Genomic DNA, 25,183 nt, shown 5'->3' with positions numbered 1-25,183 from the left:
ATCTCCTCCGTGCGGCAATGCCGTCAACATCCCGATCGGGATCTCCGGGGCATAAGGCCGCGATGCCCTCGCTCTCCGAAGGCTCCGTTGCCAGCACAGCCGGAGCGTCCGCTCTTCCATGGTGAGGGCCCGTAACTCGAGCCGCTGCTGCATGATGATGTAGGACAGCACGTGGCGTTGCATTCCCCGATCCCGCTCCTCCTCCGGGCCCCGGAACACCCTGGCTACGTTCTGTGTAAGGACCTGCAACTGCGCTGCAAGATAATACAGCTCGAGGTCGGGCACAGCCATGCCCCCTTCCAGCTTGGGGCGAAGTAGCGTGCTCAGGGCTACTCTACGGCGGCCATGCCCCCAAAGAAAGCCAATTATCATTGACCGCAGTTCTCTAAACACCCCCTGGGGAATCCAGACAGGCAGCGTTCGGAAATAATAGAGGAAGCGGGGGAGCGCCACCATTTTCAACAGTGCTTTCCTGCCCAGGACCGACAGCGGGAGGGTTGACCAGAAAGACAAGCTGCCCCTCAGCGCCCGGACACAGCGGCCAATGTTGCCCTCCAATAGGTCCGCAGCCGCGTGGTAAATGCGGACACCCAAATAGGTGATGCAAGAGGGTTCCCATACTACCCCCAAATCGCTGCTAGGGGCTGGCGATCCCGCTCGCAGCGGGAACACACAGGTCTTCGCCCAATTGACCTTAAGGCCCGACAGCCGGCCGAACTCAGACAGCAGGTCCATCGCTCCAACCAATGCCTCCGAGTTGTCAGCTAGGTACAGGAGCAAGTCATCCGCGTATAGCGATATATAATGCCACTGCCCGCCACTAACTATCCCCGCGTATCGGTCACCTGACCTCGCATGGACCGCCAAGGGTTCCATCGCCAGGGCAAACAATAGTGGGGAGAGAGAACATCCCTGTCGTGTTCCCCTGCCCACTGGGTACGCCGCAGACACCAGGCCGCCCAATCGTACTCTCGCCGTCGCCGAAGTATATAAGACCCTCGTCCACCTCCGAAACCCCTCGCCCATGCCAAACCTCTCTAGCACTCCATCCAGGAAAGGCCATTCCAAGCTATCAAAGGCCTTCTCGATGTCCACGGACAGAACCGCCGGTGCTCCCTCCCTGTCCAAGATGGCGTCCATTATTCCCACCAGGCGGCGGATATTCAGCGCCGTGCTCCTCATGGGTATAAACCCGGCCTGATCCCTGTGTACCAGACCCGTCATGTGCGGGGCCAGCCTGGTGGCCAGGATTCGGCTCAGGATCTTATAATCCACCGTCAGCATGGACAGCGGGCGATAAGACCTCACATCCGCGGCATCCCGGCCAGGCTTGAGGAGCGGTACAATCAAGGCCTCCCGCATGGACCCAGGCAATGCCCCCGTCTGGAAGGCTTCCGTATACACCACCAGCAGCCTGGGCGCCAAGCTATCCACATATTGTTGATAGAATTCAATTGGCAGTCCGTCCACCCCGGGCGTCTTGTTGCGGGCCATATGTTTGATGGCCACCCGTATTTCCGTGAGCGTGATCGGGCTACCCAGCTCCCTCACGTCGTCCTCGTCCAGGACCGGGAGCTGCCTCTCCCCCAGGTATTCCGCGATGTCCTGAACCCCCACTCCTAGCTGACTCCGGTATAGTTCCTCATAATACCCCCTAAATCGTTCCAATACCGCTGCCTGGGAGTACACCATCTCTCCCTGCGCATTATTAATGCCGAGAATCGGGCAGCCCCTAAGTTCCGGGTTAGTTAATCTGGCCAAGAGGGTACCCACCTTGTCCCTTTCTGCGTGTGCCCTGATGATGTACTGCCTATAGTCATAGCACCTCAAACGTTCCATCTCGGTGGCAACCACTTCCTTCGCCTCCAACAACTGGGCCTGTAGACCTGGCCTAGCCGGCCTGCGGCGCTCCAAGTCCCTTAAAGTTTCTTCCGCTTTCATTAGGTCATTCAGCACAGTCGTACGAGCATTCGAGAACCTACCCAAACACACCCCTCTCACCACCACTTTCATTGCATCCCATTCAATAGACCTACTCGCAGCCGTGCCCTCATTCACTCCGAAATAACTATCAATGCCTTGCCGAACCGCATCGCTGAACACAGAGTCCTCTAGCGTCTCCGGCCGAAGCCGCCATGTTGGTATCACTGAGCGCTCTCTCTGCCACTGAATGTGCACCAATAGGGGGTTATGATCGGATATAGTCCTAGCCAGGTACTCCGCATGGGTAATCAATGGGGCCAGGGATCCCCCGCAAAGCACCGAATCGATCCTGACATGTAGATCATGGAGAGCGGAATAAAAGGAATAATCCCTGGTTCCCCTGTGCCGCTCCCTCCAGACATCCAGCAACCCCCATCGTTCCTGCCAGTCCTTCCTGTGCGCGGCCAGCCTGCGCACCGGAGAGTCTACTAGGGGGGGATGGGACCTATCCAGAGCAACATCCGTAATCGAGTTGAAGTCCCCCCCTAACACTATCGGACCCGCCAGGAAAGAGGCCAAGGACCCCGAGAGACTATCAAAGTATCGGCCTTGGTCAGTGTTCGGTGCATAGACACAGCAGAAAACCACATCCCGTCCATATAACCTCCCCTCCACCGCCACAAACCTGCCATCCGGATCTACTACTTGATTCAGCACTTGAAAGGGTATCCCCGCCCTCACCCAGATCAACACCCCCCTGGCATACGCTGAGTAAGTGGTGCCAAACACCTGGCCCCGCCATCTTTTCTGCAAGGCAGCGCACTCTTTTTTGGTGAGATGAGTCTCCTGGAGCATAGCAATCTGAACCCCCCTGCGTACCAGATATGCATGTACTTTGTGACGTTTCACCATGGTCCGCAGCCCCCGGACATTCCACGTTAGGCATTTCAAGTTAGGTAATGTCCCCATTCCAACTTCGTACAGTCCGAATCAAATAACAGAGGTCCATGGCCCCCCCATTGCAGTTGCCCCCCCCGAACATTCCCAAAACTGAAACACTTCCCAAACCCCACTCCCCAGGACAGAGCACACGAACCCAATGGCCGCCCCCATCCAAACCTTGAACCAACTTCTCACACTCTTACCCTGTGGTCTCCACCACAGTCGACCTTAAGGGCCCAAGGGGGGTGAGTCGCCGCCGACCCCAGCTAGCGGAGCCCGCGCCCCGCACCTTCATCCCCTCCAAAGCACACAGCTCCCCCTCCCGGCAACCCGCCCTCCATCAACAGGATATCACCCTACCATGAAGTCCCGATCTAGGCCCAGTTCTATCTCAGCCGCAGAAAATACCATCCGATGTCTGCGGGGTCACTATCGGCCCCTTCGAGCTTTTCGCCTCTGAAAGCTCCTCTCCTGTTCTGCTGCCTTCCCCTCCCGAGTCCGTTCCTGCCCGTTCACTGTCCTGTTGCGACCCTGTAATGGCCGCCGTCGCTGCGAGCGCATCCCTCTTTTCCGCCGCCATTTGAGCCTCCCGTTTCTCCCGCTGGCGCCTGTTGCGGGATCTGATGCGTTGTGACTGCCTCACCCGGGGCTGCTTGGGTTGGTCTCGCCTACTTTGGTGTGATCTGTCCGTCCCCGCTCTATATGACTCGAGCCATTGCCAAACTTCGTCCGGAGTCTGGAAGAAGTGCGTAGTGCCGTCCATAATGATCCGCAGCTTGGCTGGGTAGAGCAAGGAGTACTGGATGCCTTCCTCCCTGAGCTCCTTTTTCACAGCGAGGAACGATGCCCTGTTCTTTTGGACCGCTTGAGTGTAATCCGGGAAGATCGTTACCTTACTGTTCTCCACCTCATACGGGCCCGACATCCTGGCCCGCTGGATGAGAAGATCCCGGTCCTTGTAGTGGAGGAGCCGCACCACCATCGGTCGGGGGGGGCGGCCAAGCCCCGGCGGGCGAGCAGGCACCCGGTGAGCTCGCTCCAGAGTGAAAAAAGGAGTAAGCCCCTCCGGTGCCACCACAGTGCGGAACCAGTTCTCCATGTAGGCCACCGCATCCTCCCCCTCAATCCGTTCCGGCAGGCCCACGACCCGCACGTTGTTCCGCCTATTGCGGCCTTCGGCATCCTCCGCCCTCCGTTCCAGTGAGTCCAGTCGGGCCAAAATGTCCGTGATCCTGTGCTCCGCGGTCACCACCGATGGCTTCAGGTCCAGCAACAGCTGGTCATGGTCCTTGACCCTGTCCGCCAGCTTCGCGTGATCCGCGCGTAGCAGCCCCAGGCCCGTGGCCACTTGGGCAATGTCATTGTGCAATGCTTCCTTAGTGGAAGTGATCGCATCAAGGATGGCATCCAAACGCCGGTTCAGCTGCTGTTCCTGATCAAGCTCCGGGGAGGGACTCTCACTCAGCCGAGTTGATGTCGCCGGGTCCCCCTCGCGACTCCCGGGCATCGGCCCTCCGATCGCCGCCATGCCAGGGTGCTGCGTCCTGTCGCCCGTTTTGCGATTACGCCCGTAGTTCCGTGCCGGTCTCCGGGCACCAGGCAGCGCAATGTCCCCGCCGACGCTCTCAGGAACAATGGCCAGGTGGACGGGCTCCGTTCCGTCACCCCCCTCCGGCCTGAGGGGGGAAGGATAAGTCTCAGGGCGGTGGCCAACGAAGGTCCCCGAGCTCCTGGGTGAATCAGGTCAGCGTCCCCTGGTCTCAGTACACAGCCCCGCCAATCCTAGTGCCTCGGTCAGCCAAGTGCAGGATCTCTTGCCACTCGGCGACAACTTGGCTCAGGGCTGAAGTTCGGGACCGTCCGACCTCCTCGCCGCCATTTTCTTCTCACCCCCGGCAACACCTCGGCCGCCTCTTCTCTCGATCTTCTCGGGGCCAGCAGTCCCCCAGCGACTCTCCGATTGCGCCCAGCTGTCCCCTTACACTTCAGAGAGCAGGAACGTCGTCTTCGGGTCGCCTAGGGTCCCGAAAACAGGAGAATTAGCGGGATTCCGCGCGGAGCTGCGAGCTCACGCCGCCATCCCGATCGGCGTCCAAGCCACACCCCCCGTTACTCCACAATACTTGTGTGATTAGTACTCTGGACCAGAAGAGATGCAAGGAAGTTGGTGTTGCAAATCTTGCACTTTAAAAGTGCAGGCAGACCAATTCAGTACCTGATGCATTATCTTCAACAGGACAGGACCTTGCCGGCAACTGGTGGTCCACCTAACTAATGACTCAATACTAAACATAACAATGGGAGATCTCACCTGCGCTCCAATATATGTAAATAAAGATTTCACTAGTAATCAACTACAATCACAAAGAATGAGTTAGAATTTAAGTTTCACAAGTATAACTCTAGAGTTGTAATCATAAGTTTCTGGTCACAAAGGCTCAAAGTCCATTCCTCAAATCCTGGATTAATAACTCAGACAAATCCAGTATATATGACTGGACCCAAAATAGAGTGTCCACAAACTGTAGAGTCCAATGTAGAAAATCTTCTTTATTCTTTTATTATCTTGCGTGATGTGTCATAACTTCGATACATTCAGACAACAGCCTGTTGGTTACAACTCTAGAGTTATACTTGTGAAACTTAAATTCTAACTCATTCTTTGTGATTGTAGTTGATTACTAGTGAAATCTTTATTTACATATATTGGAGCGCAGGTGAGATCTCCCATTGTTAAGTGTTAATGTTCCACACCCTGGTGTGGCACCTAAGGGTAGTCTGGTAAGCACCCTTTTCTCACCTTGCAGCACCATCATTTCTACATTATATTGAATATCCTTGGGGATAGTGTTGAGCGCCCTTGCCTGCGTGGTTACCAGTTTATTTTTCTCAATACTAAACATATATGTCTGCGAAGTACAGAGAGATCTGCCACACATTGATGGTCACTGGAGGACTCTAACACAGACTACCCTGCTGGCCCCAAATAATCTCTACCCTGAGAACCAACATCTTATTATGAAAAAAGGATGCTTATAATGTGTTGTACATCTTGGCAAATCTCCTTAATTAAAGTCTCATAAGGGGAATCATATAAGGGATGATTGTTATGCAGTTTATAAGGACAGATTTTTAACTCTTTCTCCACCTGAAACCTTTCCCAGATCCATAAGATCACAGAGTGGACAAACTCGTGTCACTGACAGCATGGGAAATGCGATTCAGAATGTAAAAGAAAAATACCAAATACAATAAAGGGACCTGCAGAAGTTAATCTGTGCTGCTAATCATTCCAAAAATTATTTTTAAAAATGCATGTCTATCTCTCACACATGCTCATCCATCATCCACTAAGCGCTCTGTCCAGTAACATACCTGCGCCTCTGTGACCATCACACACCACATGGAAACACTCCCCACAGATAGGGTCAAACACAAAACACTTTCAACCACACACTCACATAGTGTAGCATGTCATCTGTGTAGATAAGACCTGCAGCACCCCAAAACGAAGCCCTAAGTTCTATACAAATGCTATAAAACAATAATATTCAACACTGTCTTTACAGACATAAAATAAAACATATTTTCACCTTTCCTTCGATTCCAACTCCACAATCGGCAGCCTGGATCATGCTGACATCGTTTCCTCCATCCCCTAAAGAAAATATACAACTGTTCAAAGGAGCCTGGTGCTTTCAGACGGTAACATAGGGTCAAGCAATTTACAATTACAAATCTTCTAGTCAGTATATTTTTAGCAGTAGAAAAGTATATGCCTGTCTGACAAAGGCATGGCTTATTTACCCAATGCCAGCAATCATCATTATTCTAGCCCATTTCTTCATTATCACAATCACTATTCTGAGTGTAGGTCCAGCGTGTTATTTTAAAGACTTGGTTCCTCTATCTGACTACAGTGGGGTACAAATACTCACTGTCACCATGACACACACAAGATGTTGTGCATCAAAGCAGCAACAACGGGAAATAGTGCATCTAGTAGCGTATCATCAAACCGCTTGAAGTTAGATGATGCTCGGGCAACAGTAATGTAGGGGTCAATTACAAAAAGGAAGGATACTTTCACTTGACCAGGCAGTAATAGATGGTTTCCTGAAACCCTTTATATAGCTACAGTTAACGGAAGACTAGAAGAGAGCATATCATAAAACTAGAACAGGTGCTTAAAAATGGTAGGCAGAACATCAAATAAGGGCCACGATTGACATTGCCAAAACAAAGAAAACAACCACATATCATTTTTGAAGCCAAAAGTCAACCTAAAGTGCTTTTAACTAGATTTAAAGATCCTACTAAAAAAAAACAGACCAAAAAAAACCCAACAAATTTCACATGAATGTTCTAGTCATGTAGCAGAATTTTTGTCAACAAAAATACTCTACGGTGTTCTGAAATCCATCCGCAAGTGACAACACCATTTTCTCTGCTTCAAGCTCCAGTTATGCAGGTCAATTGGTTGATATAGGTTTCTAACCTACCTAAGGTAATTAAGAGCTTGAATTATTCCTCATCATTGACAGTCTTCGTGAAAATCTTGTGGGGCGCCCACCTAGCAGCTTGGCAAGTGTCCAGAATAGGTATCCTGTCTTTTTATGCCTTACATTTCATTTTTTGTGTTTTTAAGTTTGTTTTCATTTCTGATTATGGCCACTGATCCTCTGTTAAGGGAGCCGTCTTTTTGATACATTTCCAAGCAATGCTACTAAGTGAAATAAGGAACCCTTTTCTGTGAGCAGTTCTCCCACTGCAGAGCCTGCATGTGTCATCGGCCATACTTCACCTGCAGAATACAGGAGGCCATCAGACCCAGCAGCCTCAGTCAGTCTGACCGAAATCCAGGACAGAGGTTCAAACATCAAGATTATAGCTCAAATGTCCTGGTCTCTCTACTCCGGAAGGTAGACATGAAACTGGCCTGTGTTCAGCATAGCTCAGATGAAAGACAACATCTGAGAAGGAGTTAGGTGTGACTTCGGCATGTTGACCGTCAATCCAGTTAATGCAGGTGGTTAGCCATAGTCTGGAGGTGAGTGACGACTTCCTGGGGCAAGCCCTCGTTCAGCGGCCAGTTGTTGAGGTAGGGGAAGGCTGGGACCCCTGACCTCTGAAGGTGAGCTGCAACCCACGCCATCACTTTTGTAAACACCAGGAGGCACTGGTGAGGCTGAAGGGGAGCACAATGAACTGGAAATGCTTGTAGCCTACTCTGAACCGCAGGTAACGCTTGTAGGTTTGCAGGACGTGGATGTAAAAATAAGAGTCTTTCAAGTCCAACAATATCATACAGTCTCCAGGGCTGAAGAAACATAAGCCAAGGTTATCATTTTGAATTTCTTTTTTTCTTTCTTCAGAAAGGCGTTGAGGGGGCACAGATCTAGTATGGGGCAGAGGCCTCTGTCTTTTTATGCCACTAGAAAGTAGCAACCATGTCCTACTTCTGGAACTGGCATCTTCTCGTTGGCTCCTTTGACCAACAAAGCCTGCAAATCCTGACGGAGCAAGAAGAAATGGCCCTCCGTCAGCTGTTCTGGGGTTGGTAGCAAAGGCAATCCACAAATGGAAGGGTGTAACCCTTCTGGACAATATAAAGCACCCACTTGGCTCATGTCATTGCTTGCCATTGGGGCAACGGTCAGAAAAAATCTGTGAGGCCTGGTTACCATGGGGGGATGGTTGGTACTGCGGGTGCAGCTGAGAACCCCTAAGATAGCCACAGAAGGGGCGAAAGGAGGAGTGTGGATGGCATGATGCCTGGAAAGAACCGAAAGACTTGGCCATAGGCTGACTCTCCTTAAACCGATCAAGCTCTGAACTAACCTTGTCATAGAACAGACAAGAGTTGTCGAAGAGCATGCCAGTCAAAGCCTAGTGGACATCCCCTGAAAAGCCAACTGATCAGAGCACCGTGTGGTGGCCTAGAGCCATTGTGAAGGCAATATTCCTGCCGAGTGAATCAGTGGTGTCCAACTAATACCAACCTCCTCCGGTTCAGAAAAGCCCTCAAAACCCTACTCTTTCCCTAAGCTGTCACTCCTCCTGACTACACCCCTTCGTGAGTAAAAAATGGTTCAGCGCTGGGATACCCACTGGGTGACTACGCGCTCTACAAAACTATAAATAAATAAATAAATAAAATAAGATGGAGAACTTGGCTGTGTCCCTTGCTGGTTCACTATTGTTTGGGCATCCATTAAGACCATGTGCAGCATTTGTGAGACCGAGTCCCACAGGGCGTGGGAGTATTGGCCCAAGCGGCATGCAATGTTCACAGACTGCAATGCTAGGCTGGTTGAAGAGAAGATTCTCTTTCCGAAGTATCCTTTTGGATTCCCTGCCTGAAGGAGCAGTGGGGAATGCGCTGGGATTAAGTTTGGCAGTCAAGGCCGGCACCACCAGGATCTCAGGCGTTGAATGTTAGGTGATAAAAGCTGGGTCCCCAGGAGAAGACATCCTGTGCAGTGGAGCACCTGTGCAGGCTTTGGCCCAAGTGTCCAGGAGAGTGTCCATGAGGGCTTTATTAAAGGAGCGCAGGGCTCCAAAGGGATTAGCTCTGGCTGAAGCTCCTTTGTTAAGACGTAGGCCTTAACCTGGATGGAGGGAAGTTTTAGCTCGAGGACATCTGCCGCCATCCTTACCACTATAGAGAAGGATGCCCTTCCTTTGTGCAGGTCCAGGAGGAGAGACCAGGCCAACATATAGGGACGTGTCCAGTCCGATGGCGTCTCTCAGTTCTTTGTACTAGTTGTCATCGTTTTAGAGATGGGCCATCCGGTCAGCGAGGACAAAGCATTGTCATCCCCCTCCAAAGTCCAATTCCGAACTCTGCCTGTCCAAGATCTGGGCAGGAGTGTCCGAGTCAAATGGATGATGTGGTCTAAGCAGTGCCGGTGTGGAAGTTCAGTGGCGCTGTCTCTGTGTCAGACATGACAAGGAAGTCCGAGTCCTCGGGTGGCACCGGCGACATAGTGTGTGGTATTGGAAGGACATGCTCTGGCATAGGCCTCAATGCCAGAGTCAGTCTGGATCTGGAAGCAGATTGAGAGAGCCCAGCTGGCGCCGGGAGCTGGCTTGCCAGCAAAATCCTAGTTCAGTCACCTTTCGGCTCTGTGGGGCCCAAAGGCATGCCGAAAGGAGCTGAGGGCCTAAAAATGGAGTGCATGGCCACTCCTTAAGTTGGGCAGGGGGTGCTCCATCTCCAGAGAAGTAGGGGAAATTTGGAGTGGACCCAGCCTCCGGCTCTGCTGGAGGAGTGTGGAATCTAGCAGCATGAGATCAAGGGAGAGAGGGCAAAGTGCACTTGAACTTCTTCTACTTGTGCTTCTTTGACTTACCCAAGCTTTGCTAACGACAACTATCACTTCGAAGATGACCGATCGCAAGACCAACTCCGTAACCGGGCCTTAGATCTCCATCGAGATCATGAGTGACCCGGTGCCTTCTTGTGCCGCGCTGCTGGGAGCTTCATTTCTAGCTCCTGGATCACCTATGAATGCTTTGACTGACAGTCAGCACAGGCACTGGAGTCGTGGTCCTACCCCAGACACCACAGACAGACCAAGTGGGGATCAGAAACAGAACGTCTGGCATTCCCCACAAGGCTTAAAACCCATGGGTCTGTTAGGGGACATGTCCAAGCCCACTAGGAGAAAACATTTCTGAAGCTGCTTCTTGTTACAGCTTTCACCCCAGGAACTAAAGGACAGGCTCTTACAATACAAGACTCTGCCACCCAAATGGGGAACATGTGCTTGCCTGCTTGTATGTGGTGTTTGGTTTCTTTGGCTGGCGTGAGGGTAAATACTCTTGCTAAAAAGGGCTTATTTGTTGTTTCTGCATTTGTCACCCCGAGTTTTACGGGTATGCTCAGACGTGAGTCCCGTGGTGTGGTGAGCAAAATAACGATGGATTAAACCCAGATCTGTGACTGGGAGTGAATGTTTTGCCATTGTGCAACATTCCGTCCATCATCTTGTGTGTTTTGCTGTTCACCCTACGTGGGAAGGGTATGCCCAGACCTGGGTCCCGTGCTCACTAAGCCACTGAAGTCAAGCTATCCTGGCTGAAGACGGCTGATAGCCAGAAACCGGTCCTAGGATGCTTGATTCCGGTCCAGTGAAGACATGGCTTGGCAGTTCGGGCTGGACTGTTCCCATGAGGCATAGGGTCAAGACTGATTTGTATATGGCCATGTCTGAACTGGGGTGGTGTGGTGAGCAAAATAACGATAGATTAAACCCAGATTTGTGAATGGGGGCGAATGTTTCGCCATTGTGCAACATTCCGTCCATCAATTGTTGTTTTAGCACAAAGCACAGGCACACCAAGGACCAGGATGCGCCGATCCCCTTCAGAGACTGGAAAGGCCTGCTCTTCTTTGCCCAGAAGATTGATATTGATTGGATTTCCCTGCTTTTACAAGCTGGGAAAAAGTGAGTAAACTATTGTTTCTATTTGATTGATTTCCCAAGATTACAAGAAGTTAAGAGTTTTTTTTTTAAATAAATCATTTGTTGGAAATTGTCATCTTTTGCATGGAATTCCCCCAGAATTCTGCATTCTTTTGCTCAACCCGTTTTTGTTGGCCGTAGGACTCTGCTTCCTTTACTCCTTCTAACCAGTGGTAAAGTGCTTGTGCTCTCTCTCTAAAGATGTTAAATTGGTATAACCAGATCAGTACATTTACTTTACTTGTAAGTCCCTATTATATGGTACTATGCGTACCCAAGGCTGGTAAATTAAATGCTCCTAGTGGGCTGCAGCACTCATTGTGCCACCCACTAAGTAACATTATAAAACATGCTTCCAGGCCTGCCCCTGCAGCCTGAGTAAACAGTTATATACTGCCATTCAACCCTAACAAAATTAATATTTTGCCAGGCCCAAATCTTCATTTTTAATACTTCTAAGTCACCACTACAGTAGCCTCTAAAAGCCTATAGGGCTGGGTGCAAGGTATTTAAAAAGTGGGATATGTAGATTTAATGTTTTACATGTTCTAGCAATGAAAAACAACCAAAGTCCTTTTTCACTCTAGCAAGGCTGACTCTCCCATAGGAAAATACTAGGTCACATTACAACAACTTAGAATGCTTAATTTCAGTTTGAGAGCAACTAGAAATATTATTCAAGGACTCCTTTTAATAGTAATTTATACTCCAACTTAATGGTCAAGTCAGATTTTATATTACTATCTTACAAATTACACATTTAGAAAGTTGATATTTCCCTGCCTATGCTGGAGGGCATTTCTGCTAGTGTCCATTGTTATCTGATAGATGAATGGCTCCCATGTGGGGAGATGGAGACTGCTCCCAGACAGAGGACAAAAGGCTTGGGGTGGAGAGGTGTTTTCCTCATTGAGCAGGATGACATGGGGGACTGTGCCCATCCCATTCCTGGGCTTCAAAAAATGCCTTCCCTGGCAGTGGCAGATGTAGTTCATACTCAGGCCTGCTTCCCTTCCCCTTCCTACTCAACTTGGCTCGAAGAGGGAGCTGACCAAGAACTGGTTTGGATTGACAAGTGATGGTTTGGCCATAGTCATAGCCACACCTCAGGGTTGGCATGGATGTGGGTAGCGCGGAGCACTGTGCTGTAAAACACACAGTGCTGTTAAAGTGGGTAGGGTCACCCCCGGGAACTTTTACTCAATTGGTTAGGGAGTGGCCAAGAGATTCCCCCACTCACAGGCTGGCACTGGGCATAAAGGCAGACCCAACTGTCCTCCTGGGCCTGTGAAGAATTAGGACGAGGACTGTCCTGCTGGATGAAGAGCATGAAGGAAGACTGGACATGCTTGCCTTGAATCCCAAGTGACTCCAAGGGTTAGTTGGCTGACCTCCTGTTTGAGCTACAGGGACACAATAAGTTTCCAGAGGACTTTTGTAGCAACTGTCAACCTGGCCAGTACCATCTGGACCGGCCCTGGACCCTACTGCTGGCCTCTGCTGGAGTGACTCCTAAAACCCCAAGTGATATCCCCAGGTCCTGGACCTTTGGCCGGTGTTAAAGTGTACGCTTCCTGACCAAACTGCAAAAGATGGGGGGTAGAAAAGTTTTGCCATCATTTCCTCCAGAACCAGTGGAAACCAGGACTGCCATCAAGCTGAAGCTGTTAAATCGCTTTTCGGATTCCACTTGCTGGTTTACCCCGCTGAAGGATATCTGACGTCCAGGAAAGTTTTCAAGTCCAAACATAGAAGGCTTCATCGGAACCAACACTGATCATCATTCTATCAACATAAAGGCCTTCCTGGGCACAGACATCTGACTTCGTCCATTTGGAGCTTTCTCAACTTCGTAGACAACCATGCTGGGACTTTGCTCTTTAGCAACGTGCCATCATCAAGCCCTGCTTTGGCCCCAGCTTGCCCCGCAGACTACTTGTTGATGACCACTTTTCCTCCAGACACATTTTTAAGTCAGAAGTTAAACTTTCCCCCAGGTTGAAGCTGGTCACTGTATCAGACATGCACTCCATCACGTGCAGCCTTAACTTTTAGCTTTTTGGTGCTATTTTTAATTCAAATAAAAAAATTAACATCTCTAATTCTACATACTGGATTTTTGTCATTTTGGTGTACATTTATTTCTTTTTATTTACTCTAGTCTTATAAATTGGTCTGAGATTTTTCTAGTGTTATGTTTTCACTTTACTACTGTCGGAGTATTACATACAAGCATTACACATTGCCGGTAAGTTAACCCTGATTGCTTTTGTGCCAAGCTATGAGAAGGTCAAGCACAGGTTTATTTAGTCACTTTTTGGTTTACCCTGACAAAAATTGTAATTATTAATTGAGGTGGGTTCTCATACCCTTCAACTAAAACGCCAATTTCTCACAGAATTTTACATGCATTTTTACAGAAACGAAGCATGTTAACAGTAAATGCAATCATGGACAGCTATCCCATTTTAGACAGCACATTCAGACACAAGGTTCAGAAGCTTACAGAAAGGATAGCTGTTATTAACTCCCTCAAGAAGCACACAATCATTTGTGCTTATAGATTTCATTACAGGTGAAAGTGTTCCAACTTTGTTTTGTTTTTCTGGGCTATAAATAATGGGGTTTTCAGAGAACATACATATATTCATTAATAATTCTAATACACAAATATGTTTTTTTTAAATGTTGTTTCATTTTTTGGCTGGTTATATAAACTGGGGCATAAACTCTATTCTCCAAGGACATATGAAAATACGAGCAGTGCACAATATATAAATTGACCTTTTACAAATACAAATCCTTGGACTGATACGATGTAAGGTTTGTACACATATTTTCTAGTAAATGTGACACATCCTTTCCATTCACTCATTTATTTACATCACCTACTCATCTGCCCTCACCTGCCAAAGATGATTCTTTAACAAGAGAGATTTAGAAAGAGAATCCAGGAAATGTCAAAATCTTTCATTACCAGGTAATGAACAAATGTCCTTTTTATCAGGAATAGCTTGAAAAATAATCATAGAATTTGGGCCTAAAACTTTAAGCAATCTTTTCAGGAACCGAGACCTGCAAAATAAATCCTCTGACTGCAAACCTGAGTGGAGCACACGAGAATATTATTTCACTTACTTTTCACAATAGCTGCAATCTACTGATTCTTGACACTGATCACAACATTGAAGTTTAGAAAGCAGAAGTTTGTTATTTCTTACCAATTGCACATGTACGTTTTCCTGTATGCTGTTGTAACAGTTTCACAATGTGGGCCTTCTGCGTAGGTGAACATCTGCAGCAGACCACAGCAGGACACTGGCAAGCTAGTTCAACAAATTCATGCTCATAATACTTCAGACAAACCTATGAGGGGGAAACATAAGATGAATAGTGGTTTTACTATTTTATGCTTTTAGTCATCCTGTTTAGAAGCTTTTACTTGTTGTACCACCAGGTATTTCAATACTTACTTTATTGATCTAGTGGTAAATGTTGTTTCAACCCTACTGATAAAGTCAATCTATGATTCAATTTTATATGGCACATTTTTTAAAATAGGATAGATACTGTTCAAAAAGTTCTTAAAAAGCAAACCAGAATGGGCTATACTTAGCTTTTAACAGGCAGTACTTGTAGAGAAATTGTGTTTTTCATTAACATTTATTTTCTGAATTCAAGCAAATGTTTCTAATGTAGGAGAAATGTAAGGCAGCTGCCACAGCAAATCAGTCTTCTATGTTTAGCAAAAGAGGTTTCAACTGCTATTGCTGGTGCAACAATGCCTGCTATGTACTAAAACATAGTGCTTACAGGTGGTGGGCGTTGCCAGGGTTCACACAGATTGGGACAGGACCCAATCATTGGTATACCACGTACTTAGCAGGTGGCTTCACCCATGGGCCATCTAGTGTAAGACAAGTATTCCGAAAATGTAATAGGTTTGTGCCAGAAGTAAGTACATAAAAACATATTGTAAGGGAATCCCAAATTCTGGATTGGTGTTGTGGATATAGGAAGTAGAATACTGAGTTTTTCGTATTTTCATCTTTACTCAAATGCAAGCGAACACAAGAACAGCCGACCATGTTTCGCCCAAAAAGCCAGTGGGCCAAAGGCTTTTTCAAGGCTGATTAAAAAAAGTAAGCATTAATAAATCAAAAAGACAGTAGTGAGATGGAATAGGCCGATACAGTCGATAAACATGTAGTAACATAGGGTCAAATGACAAGCGGAGGCCCGAGGGGAATGGGGTGATGTGCAAGTAAGGTGTAAGAAAGTACGGTATGCAGTCACCATGAGGAGGAAGGAAAGAAAAATTAGGAAGGGATGAGACGCGAATGGAAAAGGAAAAAGGTATAGGAAGAGTGGGGTGGAAGCGGGGTTTGTTGTCCATGTGGGTCAAGTACGAATAAAGATTTAAAGTGCAGATTCAATACACAGAGGAGGATAGAGTAGCATGCACCAGTGATGGTAGATTAGATACATATTGGAGTAAGAATATGAATTATTATACATGAGGTAACACAAGAACAGCCAAAACACAATAATGATACTCAAATTTCCAATGTCATCGTGTTAATATATGATAAGTATACATATTGTTGGTATTTATCCAGAGTAACACAATTGTAGTGTTAAACACTGATGTTGAAATGCATAGGCTCTCAAAGTAAGCATATAGAAAGAAAACCAACTAATTTGCCAGATGGGTAACAATATGCACATTAATAGCAGGTAAGAAGGCATTAAATCACAACTTACTAAGATATAACAGCTTCTGTATGCAAAGGTCCAGAATCTGTGAAAGCAACAAGGCAAGAGGAAAGGGATGGGAGCTAAAGTAACCAATACAACGGAGGCATGAAATAACAGTAAGAGATATGCAGGTGCGCCTCTTAGATAGGAGTGATAGCTCGTGAAAAAACGTGATTCAAAGAGAGCTGGCATATTTAATCTAGGAGAGTAAACCAGTCCATCACGAGAAAAATGAAGGATATGCCATGGGGGAGGAACCATATGTGTGCGCACGAGAGCTATGTGATATATGCACATATATTTAATCACAAAAACATAAAGGACCAGCCATAGCGGGAGCTATGTGATATATCCGGGGCAAAACAGGAGGAACAATAAAGTGGCAAGTTCAAATGTATAGAGTGTGGTGAACACAGCAAAATCATAAAAGACCTGCAGCGACTGTGTAAGTTCACCTCATTAACATGTGGAAAAGGCCGAAGTGGGACATGGTTGGCAGACGTATAATTAAAAGAAAAGACATAGAACACAATCATAGCTTAATCCCAAAGAAGTAACATATCTACTAAAGGGACGTTCGTGTGCTTGGGGAAGCTATGCGGTAAGCTGCAGAAATGCAAGAAGAACACAAAACGCCAGGGTATCAAGGACATGATGTAACAGCTCGGGGATACCAGACTCTTCGTGCCCAATTCGGAGTAACAAGAATGACTTTGGCCCAGTTGCGCTTGATCTTCTTCAGCAGTCTGGGCAGAAGTGGTATAGGCGGAAAGGCGTATAGAAGACCGCAACTCCACTTGTGACAAAAAGCGGCACGAAGCGAGTGCCGCCTTGGAAATTCCAACGTGCAGAACTGCTGACATTGTGCGTTCTCTTCGGTGGTGAATAGATCTAACCAAGGCTCTCCCCACTACTGAAAGAGACCTTGCACCACCTTTGAGTGAAGACGCCATTTGTGATCAATCATTCACCGGGGCTGGGTTTGTCCTCCCTGGCGTTCAATGAACTTGCCAGGTCAGTCAGTCAAAATACTTTATTGCGATAACTTAATATCATACAAAGACAATGGCAAATATATACACAAAAATACAGACAGCACATACATTAAGATCAGTTAAAAACAATTTAGGGTTAACATGTTAAAAAACCAACATACTCCATGTTACATTTTTATATCCGCAAGAATAATACAAAGTGCAAAGTGCTAAAGTGCAAAGTGCTAAAGTGCAAAGAAGGCTTAAAAAAACGGCTTGCCAGGTGTTGAACCACCAGAAATATGTCCTGATGTTCCTGCCATGTCCAGAGGCGAAGGGTCTGTAAACATAGGCTCCATGAACCCACCCCACCCTGTTTGTTGCATTACCACACATCGTTGACCATGAACCCCTGCACTACTCTCCCCGGACAGAGGGAAGGAATGCCTTCAGTGCAAGACCAATCGCCCAAACCTCAAGAAAGTTGATGTGGAGGCTGGACTCCGCGGGAGACCAAAGGCCTCTGATCTTTGCCTTTCCCATGTGGCTGCCCCATTCCAGAAGTGGTGCATCTGTCACTACTATGAACTCCGGCTGGGGAAGGAAGAGGGATCTACCGTTGACCCAATTCTGGTTCGTTAGCCACCACTGCAGTTGGTGTGCAGTGCCCTCCGAGATCTTACCCCACGGCAGTGTGATCCACGTCCCCGGCCACACAGGCTCTGCGGGTGGAGCCAGAACACTACTTCCGCTTCCCGCGCAGCGTTGGCCAATGGACTGAGAGAATGCAAAAACCGCTGGTGCTTCTTCGACTTCTTCTTGGGCTTCGACTTACCCGAAGACGATGACTTTGATGACGAGTGGTGGAGGTGGTTCCGCGACCGGTCCCGCGACCTCCCTTTCAACTGGGACCTCTAACGGCACGGAGTCAGAGCACTACTTTGGGTCGGTTCGCGCTCCAGGCACCAAAGGCAAACAAAGTGCGGGTCCGTGACCGACATCAATTTGTGACAGGAGTCATAAGCCTTGAAGCTAGTCCGACGTGACATCAGGAGTCGATTGACTCAGAAAAGGTGTCGACAAAAGTCGCAATAACAGAGTAAAAAAGTGACTCGTAGTACCGCTCTCTCTGGATCTGCGCTGGCTGGAGCGGTAAAAGAAAGAACTGACATCAGCGCGTAAGGGTAGCGTCTAAGTAAATACCTCTACGTCATCTAGGCGACCATGACACAGACGACAAACGTGGAGTTGACCGACGCCACCTATCGACGCGCAGGGGTACTGCTACGAAAAAAATTCTTCAAATCCAGTCTGATGTCTGGGGTAATTCCAAGGTAAGGAATCTATAACTAATAGTCTCTTTCAGGTTGGAAAATATTTAGGAAAGTCTTATAAAAAAAATAGACATCTAATCCTGACATGCGACTGCTGGCATTGCCAATAACAGATTTTAGCCAAGCCTGGGCAAACCTAAATACAGGAGGGGCATGCCGCCTGTGTGATTATAAACGAGAGTCTTGGCTACACCTGCTGTGCCGTTGCCAGGCCCTAGCAACCGAAAGGAGCAACTAAACACCTGCCTCAAGGCATCTGCTGTATGTCTCACACAAAAAGAACCTCACATCCTGGCCCGCTGTGGGAGATCTGTACATTCTATCAGGAGCACCATCTATACCCGCTCTGCCATTGGTCCCTGATCCCGCACAGTCGAAACGCTGATCCTGGATTACTTCAAAAACAGGACCTTGAAAAAGCACGGTTTCAGCCCAGGAAGCAGCAGCATTGAGACGTGCGTCCTCCTCCGGGGACTGTTCTCAGCCAGCAGACTAAAGAATCTACGAGATTACGCCCCTGTGTCTTCAGATGGCTTACAGCAGTTGTACGTAATCTGATACAAACCTGGCACACCAGCTCATGAATTAACAAAGCACTAGCACTTTGCATGAGAAACAGCTCTAAATGAGAGGAATGGTAACAAAAGCGGTCTTAAGAATTCTGCACATCCTGGGTGGTGATACTCTCCCACGGCATTGGCCATAGTGAAACGGTCAAACGCAAACTTGAAAACAAGACCCGAGATAATTGCTGGCACCTAATAATCGCATTTTAATAACTTTTTACCATTATATATCGCTCAAGAAAATGTTTTTCCTTCTTTGTAATGCAATGGTTTAAGTTACCTTATGCAAATTAACTTATTCATTCTAATCTTGACATAAAAAACAATGAAAAGCACAGTAGTCTATTATTTCAAAGAGAAAGAATGAATCAGTACAACAGGATGTATTTCTTAATTCATTATATTGTATTCAAAGAATAATGGTTACATTAGGGGCTCCAAATGAGGAAGTACTTTGAAAGCATTGATAACAGAACTGAAAAATTCCTGACATTGAGGTTTTGCTAGTTTTCAATGCACAATACCTAATTTACAGCAGTATACAGTGGGGAGACTGTCCTAGACATAGGAACAACGTTTCTCAGGTTCAGTCTTAACAGAAACTCAAAGGAAAATGAGTTAAAGAGTTGATGTTTTGATCTCTTCCGGAGTAAATCTATGAGACCATCATCAGAACAAGATGTTTCATGTGAATATCCACGACCCCTTAGTACAAGAATCAAGACAATTCTGCAGAAGAAGTTCTTGCAGTCAAATTCATCAACACTGATTTTTCTTTGATCTTCACATGAAACATCTTATCAACATTCTAAACATTAAATGCAGACAAAGATACCACAGCAGGTTAAATATTGTGACTAGATAAAATGTCTTACAATGTCTTCTATTGTACTACCCCCTACCCCCCACCCCCCAAGTGAAAGAGCTTCATATCTCTTCAAATATTTGTACCTGGTCATTCAGTTAATTTATCACTCTTTTATTGGATGCCATTGTCATCATGTCTTCTTGCCGGTCTCGATTTCCAGTCTCTTAAGATGCAGATAGTAAACAATGCTAGAGCAAAGTCAATCCATGGATTCTGCTTATTATTTATACCATTAATATCCTGTGTGTCATAAAGTAGTGCTAACTCTATCATTATTATAATATCCAGATCACTTAATTCTTTCATCTGGCTCCATATAAAAGTCCAGAAAGTCTGCAGGTCTGGTTATGGCAGCAGCGCATGCAACATATCTGCTCCTGGCTCACTGCATCTCCAACAGTTCAAGTGAGGCAGCAGCTTTGCCCCCTATAATGTGTATGTTAACCAATACCAGTCATGGATGATTTAAAGTAGCTAAATTTCAGGTGGGCATCACAGAGACTCTTATCGAGACTGGCTATAAGATCGAACCAATTAGATTCAGTGAAGGTTTTATGAATATATGTTATATTGAAATGTATAGCACACTAATCAGTTGACAGGGTATCAGGCCCTTGGGCAAGGTGTTTGGTACCCAGGTGCTTATATGAAGAGCAAGGTCTTCAGCTTCTGGTGGAACTCAAAAAGAGAAGAGGAGGCTCTGATGTATTGAGGGAGGTCATTCCATGTCTTGGGTGCGATGTAGGTTAATGAGCTCCTCCAGTTTTGCTTCTGCATTTGCAGGGAGTGAGAGTGAGGCAGAGCGTTGGTGGGTTGGTGAAACTGCACGCAGCAGTTCAGTTATTCTAGTCCTGTGTTGTGTAGGGCTTTTTATGTGTGCATGAGAAGTCTGAATTTGCTGCGCTTGTGAATTGGGAGCCAGTGAAGCTTCTTGAGATGCAGTTTGATGTGGATGCGCCATGGGAGGTCCAGTATGAGATTTGCAGCTGTATTCTGGATGGTCTAGAGTCTGTGTATGAGTTGTATGGAGAGTCCAGCATAGAGAGAGTTTCTATAGTCCATCCTGTTGTTGATGAGTGCTCATGTGACAATCCAACTGGTGTTCTGAGGCGAACATTTAAAGATCTTTAACAGCATGCTTAGGCTGTGGAAGCAGGAGGTGTGCACTTGAGCTGTCATGTTGAGCTTGAATCTGGAATGATCCCTAGATTTCTTGCATGGTCAGTGGGTGTGGGAGTTGGTACTAGCTCCGATGGCCACCGGGTGGAATCACATGAGAAGGTCTTGTTGCTGTAGACCAGTACTTTTGTCTTGTCAGAGTTGAGCTTCAGGCAGTTGATTCATACGCAGTCGGCTACCACGGTCATGCAGCTGGCGAAGTTGGTTCTTTGGTGTTTGTTTGGTCTGTCAGTGAGTGGACATTTGCTTTTTATTTTAAAGATGGATGTCTGTGGGCTCAGAGTATAATTTTTCTAATAGTATCTCATGTGTGCTACTAGTCAGTTTCTTATGACTACCCCAATGTTCCAAATAAGAGTGCAATATTGAGTTTGTCAGAGTAGATAGATCATTGCCTGTTGCTCTAGTTAGGCAATGCTTGAGTTGTAAATTATTCAGAAACTGCGAAGAGTCCAGTTGAAATTCTGCACATACGTCTTCAAAGGATTTAACAGAACATTCAGCAGTATCATTGATGAAGGTATTTGTCCTTTGGAACCAGAGAGGCCAATTTAGTATTTTATCAGCAATGCATACAGAACAAGCAACTTACATTTGATATGGCCTTTCCGGGGAACAGCCTCTATCTAACTGCAGATTCCTCACTTTGTAAATTTCCCCAGGAGCCAGACTGGATCCAGAAACTTTAAAGTAATTCCCTTGAGCACCGAGAGGTGGCATTGGGCAGCTTTGCATATGTTTGGGATGTGATGTTGAGCCCACTATAAGACCGCCACCTCAGCATGCTGATGTCAGTTTATTTTTGATCTCCATATGCGAGGTTGGACACAGACCTAATGAAATCATAAGTACAGTGTGCAGATGTTTCAGATTTGAGATTTTATTAATGGACCCTGTGAGACCATTCAGGAGAATAGGGAGCATGGTGGTTCAGTGAGGAATCTGCATTTAAATAGAGTTTCTACCATAAGAGGCATTACTGAAAGTAAGTTCCTTGTTTGTCTCATAGAGACTTCCAACTGCAGATTGCTAAACTTGTGCCTGGTTCACAAAAGGCCTTCGCACTCATGGCTGAGGCCCTGCTGTCGTTGGGGAGTCTCCGCACTCAGTAGAAATCTCTGCAATGAGAATTTGCATTGCAGAGATTCCGCCCCATGAATGTGGGGCACACGCCATGAGTGCTGAGGCCCTTTGTGAATCAGGCCCATGTGAATAGATACAAAATCAGTACCTCTGTAGTTGGTAGGTCTGTGGAGTGGCTCAATCCAGGAAATCCTGCAGAGCAAATCGGGTGAGGTGCCAATCCTACCAGATGTGATTATCCAGGCAGTAGTGCATTATGAACGTATAGAGGGATGCCCACATATCGGCCTCTCAAGTGTCAATGACTGCAATACCACGAGCCAGCACAGTGGTAGCAGCCTTTGGTCTGATGGAGTAAGCACATAAAACTTCTGGGGACTGCTTATGAACTAGCTCATATCAGACCTTTATGCATAGGACAATCCTTCTGGAAATGTTCCTCTTCTGTATCCCTTTTCTCATTTTCCCTCTGGAAAAGCCAACAAAAAGTTGGTCTTCTTACCGGTATTCTCTGGTTTGATCAATTTAAAAACAAAACTAAAAGGCCTCATAGGATCAAGTCGGTGAAGATGTTCCTTCTCCATAAAGAAGTGAGGTCAAGCAAAGAAGCTTGTCAGAGTAATGGATTCCCCTATGTAGCAGGTTTAACCACCTTCGGCAGAAAGATGCCTTTGTCCGGAAAGAATGAAGTGTATGGTTGTGGGACACACTATGCCTGGATTGATCGCAGATGTGGGTAAGACAAGGAACATCGTCTTGATGGTCAGGAAATAAAAGGGGCAACTGTTCATAGATTTGAATGGTGTGCACATTAGATAAGTGAGAACCAAACTACGGCCCCACTGCTGAATCACAAAAGGTGTTGGTGGGACCATGTAGGTCACTCCCTTCAAACAAGGCATCACAATGGGTGATACAAAGAGGGATGGCTGATCCGCTAACCATAAAAAGCCGAACAGGACAACCAGTATCTTTTAACTGTGTCCACATAAGGGCCTTACTGGGCCATTGAAAGACAAAACAGAAGGATGTGTGACAAGCTTGTTTGTAAGGGTTGAGCTTGACAGAGCTAATATTTGGCAACAAACTTCTCCCAGCACCTTGAATATAGACTTAGTGGAAGGGAACCTAGCTGCCAAAATTACCACACCCTAAGGAAGATCGAAAGCCATCAACTGTCTTCTCTTAGTTTCCATGCACAGAGGTGTAGATAATGCAGGTTAGGATGCAGGACTAAGCTATACTAGTGCAACAGAAGGTTCTCCTGCGGGGGCAGCTGAGCTGGAGGAGAAATGCTCATGGCCAGAAGTTCTGGTACTACACTTACCTCGCCCAGTACAGTGCCACTAGGATGACTTGGACCTGGTTTTCCCCATCTTTCTCAGCATTCTAGCCAAGAGAGGGATGTGGGGAAAGGCATACAGCAGCCCTGCTCCACAATGCAGATGTGTTGTTTCACAGATACCGGCCAATGGTGAGGACCCCGGGTGCTCTGTGTATGCACTCACTAGTCTTCTAGTGGTGCGTGATTTGCCCATTTCTGCAAATCGGGTATCTGGTTGGCTGGAGCCAGGAGCGTCAATGTGACACAACGTTGATGGGAGGCCGATGGCGTACACAGAAGAGAGGACGGATGGTGAAAGGCACCGAGAGAGGCTGGTGGACGAGAAGTGCGGGCGAGAATGGCAACAAGTGCTGAGCCTGGATTTGAAGGAGTAATAGTGCTGCAAGTGTGGCCGGAGGGAGGAGAGCAGTGCTGTCCCACTAACAGTGGTCAAGAGCACCTAAAGGAAGGCACGCTGGATGAGACAGCCATGCCTATGTTCTGGGGTTATGGCTTTATGCAAGTACTGCGAGCAAGCACACACACCCTGTGTTACTGGCTTGATGTGCATGCGTACTTGGTGGGGTTGTAGTGTATATTCGGCTGGTACTCAACAGTTACGCTGTAAGTTAACCTGTTGGGGCATACTTTTGTTTGAATGTCCTCATGCATGAAGTACTAACATGTGGTTGAGGGGTTTTTCCCCTTGGTTTTCTGGAGATTTGAGACATGAAACTGGTGGCGCGTGAAGTGTCACATTAAGGGGGACACAGTTTGAGAAACACACTGTGGTGTTTATTGGTGATGGCCTCATGGAGATATTGTTAAGTAGATGCTTATGCTTTTGTTTTCCTGACGGTGCTAGTTCTACCCAGAAGAAGAAGACAGAGTAAGACCTAAGGAGGAAACCCATAACAGCAGAGACTGTGTGGAATGAACTTTGTTTATTCTTATCCATTTTTAATCATAGATGTGTGACAAATAAATAAAATGGTATAACGGATTGGTCTGGGCTTGTATTTCTTGCCCAGCAACAGCCACTTGGCTGCCAAAATGGCACTAACCACTTTGGAAGGAAGTTCGGAAAGCAATCAACTGTCGTTGCTTAATCTCTGTGCATGGAGTGTAGATCATGCAGGTTTGGGTGCAGGACTCAGTTATGCTGCTGCGGCAGAAGGTTCTCCTGAAGGGGCAGCTGAACTTGAGGCGAAATGCTCATGGCCAGAAGTTTCGGTACCACAGTTTCCTCACACAGAACAGCTCCACTAGGATGACTTGGACCTAGTTTTATCTCATCTTTTTCAGAATTCTGGCCAGGAGAGGGAAGGGGGAAATGGCATGCAGCAGTCCTGCTCCACAACGCAGATGGAAGGAATGCATATGGAAGGAATCTACTAAGGAGGACTACCTTCGGAAGTCCAATGATTAAAGGTTTGACATTACGGGTTCTCTGTGGTGGCGAATAGAGTGAGCCAGGGATCTCCACATTGCTGGAGGACACCCAGTGCCACCTCCGAGTTTAACTGAAGTTCGTGATCTCTGAGGGATGGGTGGCTGAGTTTGTCCTCCCTGGCTTTTAAATATCCTGCAAGGTGTTGACTAATCAGAGTGCTACCCTGAGCGTTCAGCTACTTCCCGAGGCACACAGGAGCCATGACCCCACTCTGCCCTTCTTGTTGCAGTACCACATGGCAAATTAGATGAGAACCATCACCAGTTCCCTTTGATGTTGATGGATTACTTCAGTGCCAAGGAAATTGC

The 25,183-nt window shown here is 47.1% G+C and overlaps 1 protein-coding gene across 2 annotated transcripts in view; it reads right to left on the bottom strand.

Moving 5' to 3' along the window:
• ATP9B (ATPase phospholipid transporting 9B) overlaps window positions 1-25,183 on the bottom strand; it is a 2,364,768-nt gene that overhangs the window by 92,853 nt on the left and 2,246,732 nt on the right. For both annotated transcript variants that reach the window (XM_086965515.1, XM_086965516.1), the window contains exons 22-23: window positions 14,558-14,702; window positions 6,459-6,523 (exon numbers count right to left, since the gene is read on the bottom strand). In XM_086965515.1, coding sequence (XP_086821641.1) covers window positions 6,459-6,523; window positions 14,558-14,702 — 210 coding nt within the window. The remainder of the gene's footprint in view (window positions 1-6,458; window positions 6,524-14,557; window positions 14,703-25,183) is intronic.

This window comes from Lissotriton vulgaris, chromosome 4_1 (assembly GCF_964263255.1).
Source record: "Lissotriton vulgaris chromosome 4_1, aLisVul1.2, whole genome shotgun sequence".
In the NCBI taxonomy this organism is placed as follows: domain Eukaryota; kingdom Metazoa; phylum Chordata; class Amphibia; order Caudata; family Salamandridae; genus Lissotriton; species Lissotriton vulgaris.
The sequence above is the reverse complement of the archived record's forward strand: the minus strand, read 5'-3'. Positions and strand labels throughout refer to the sequence as shown.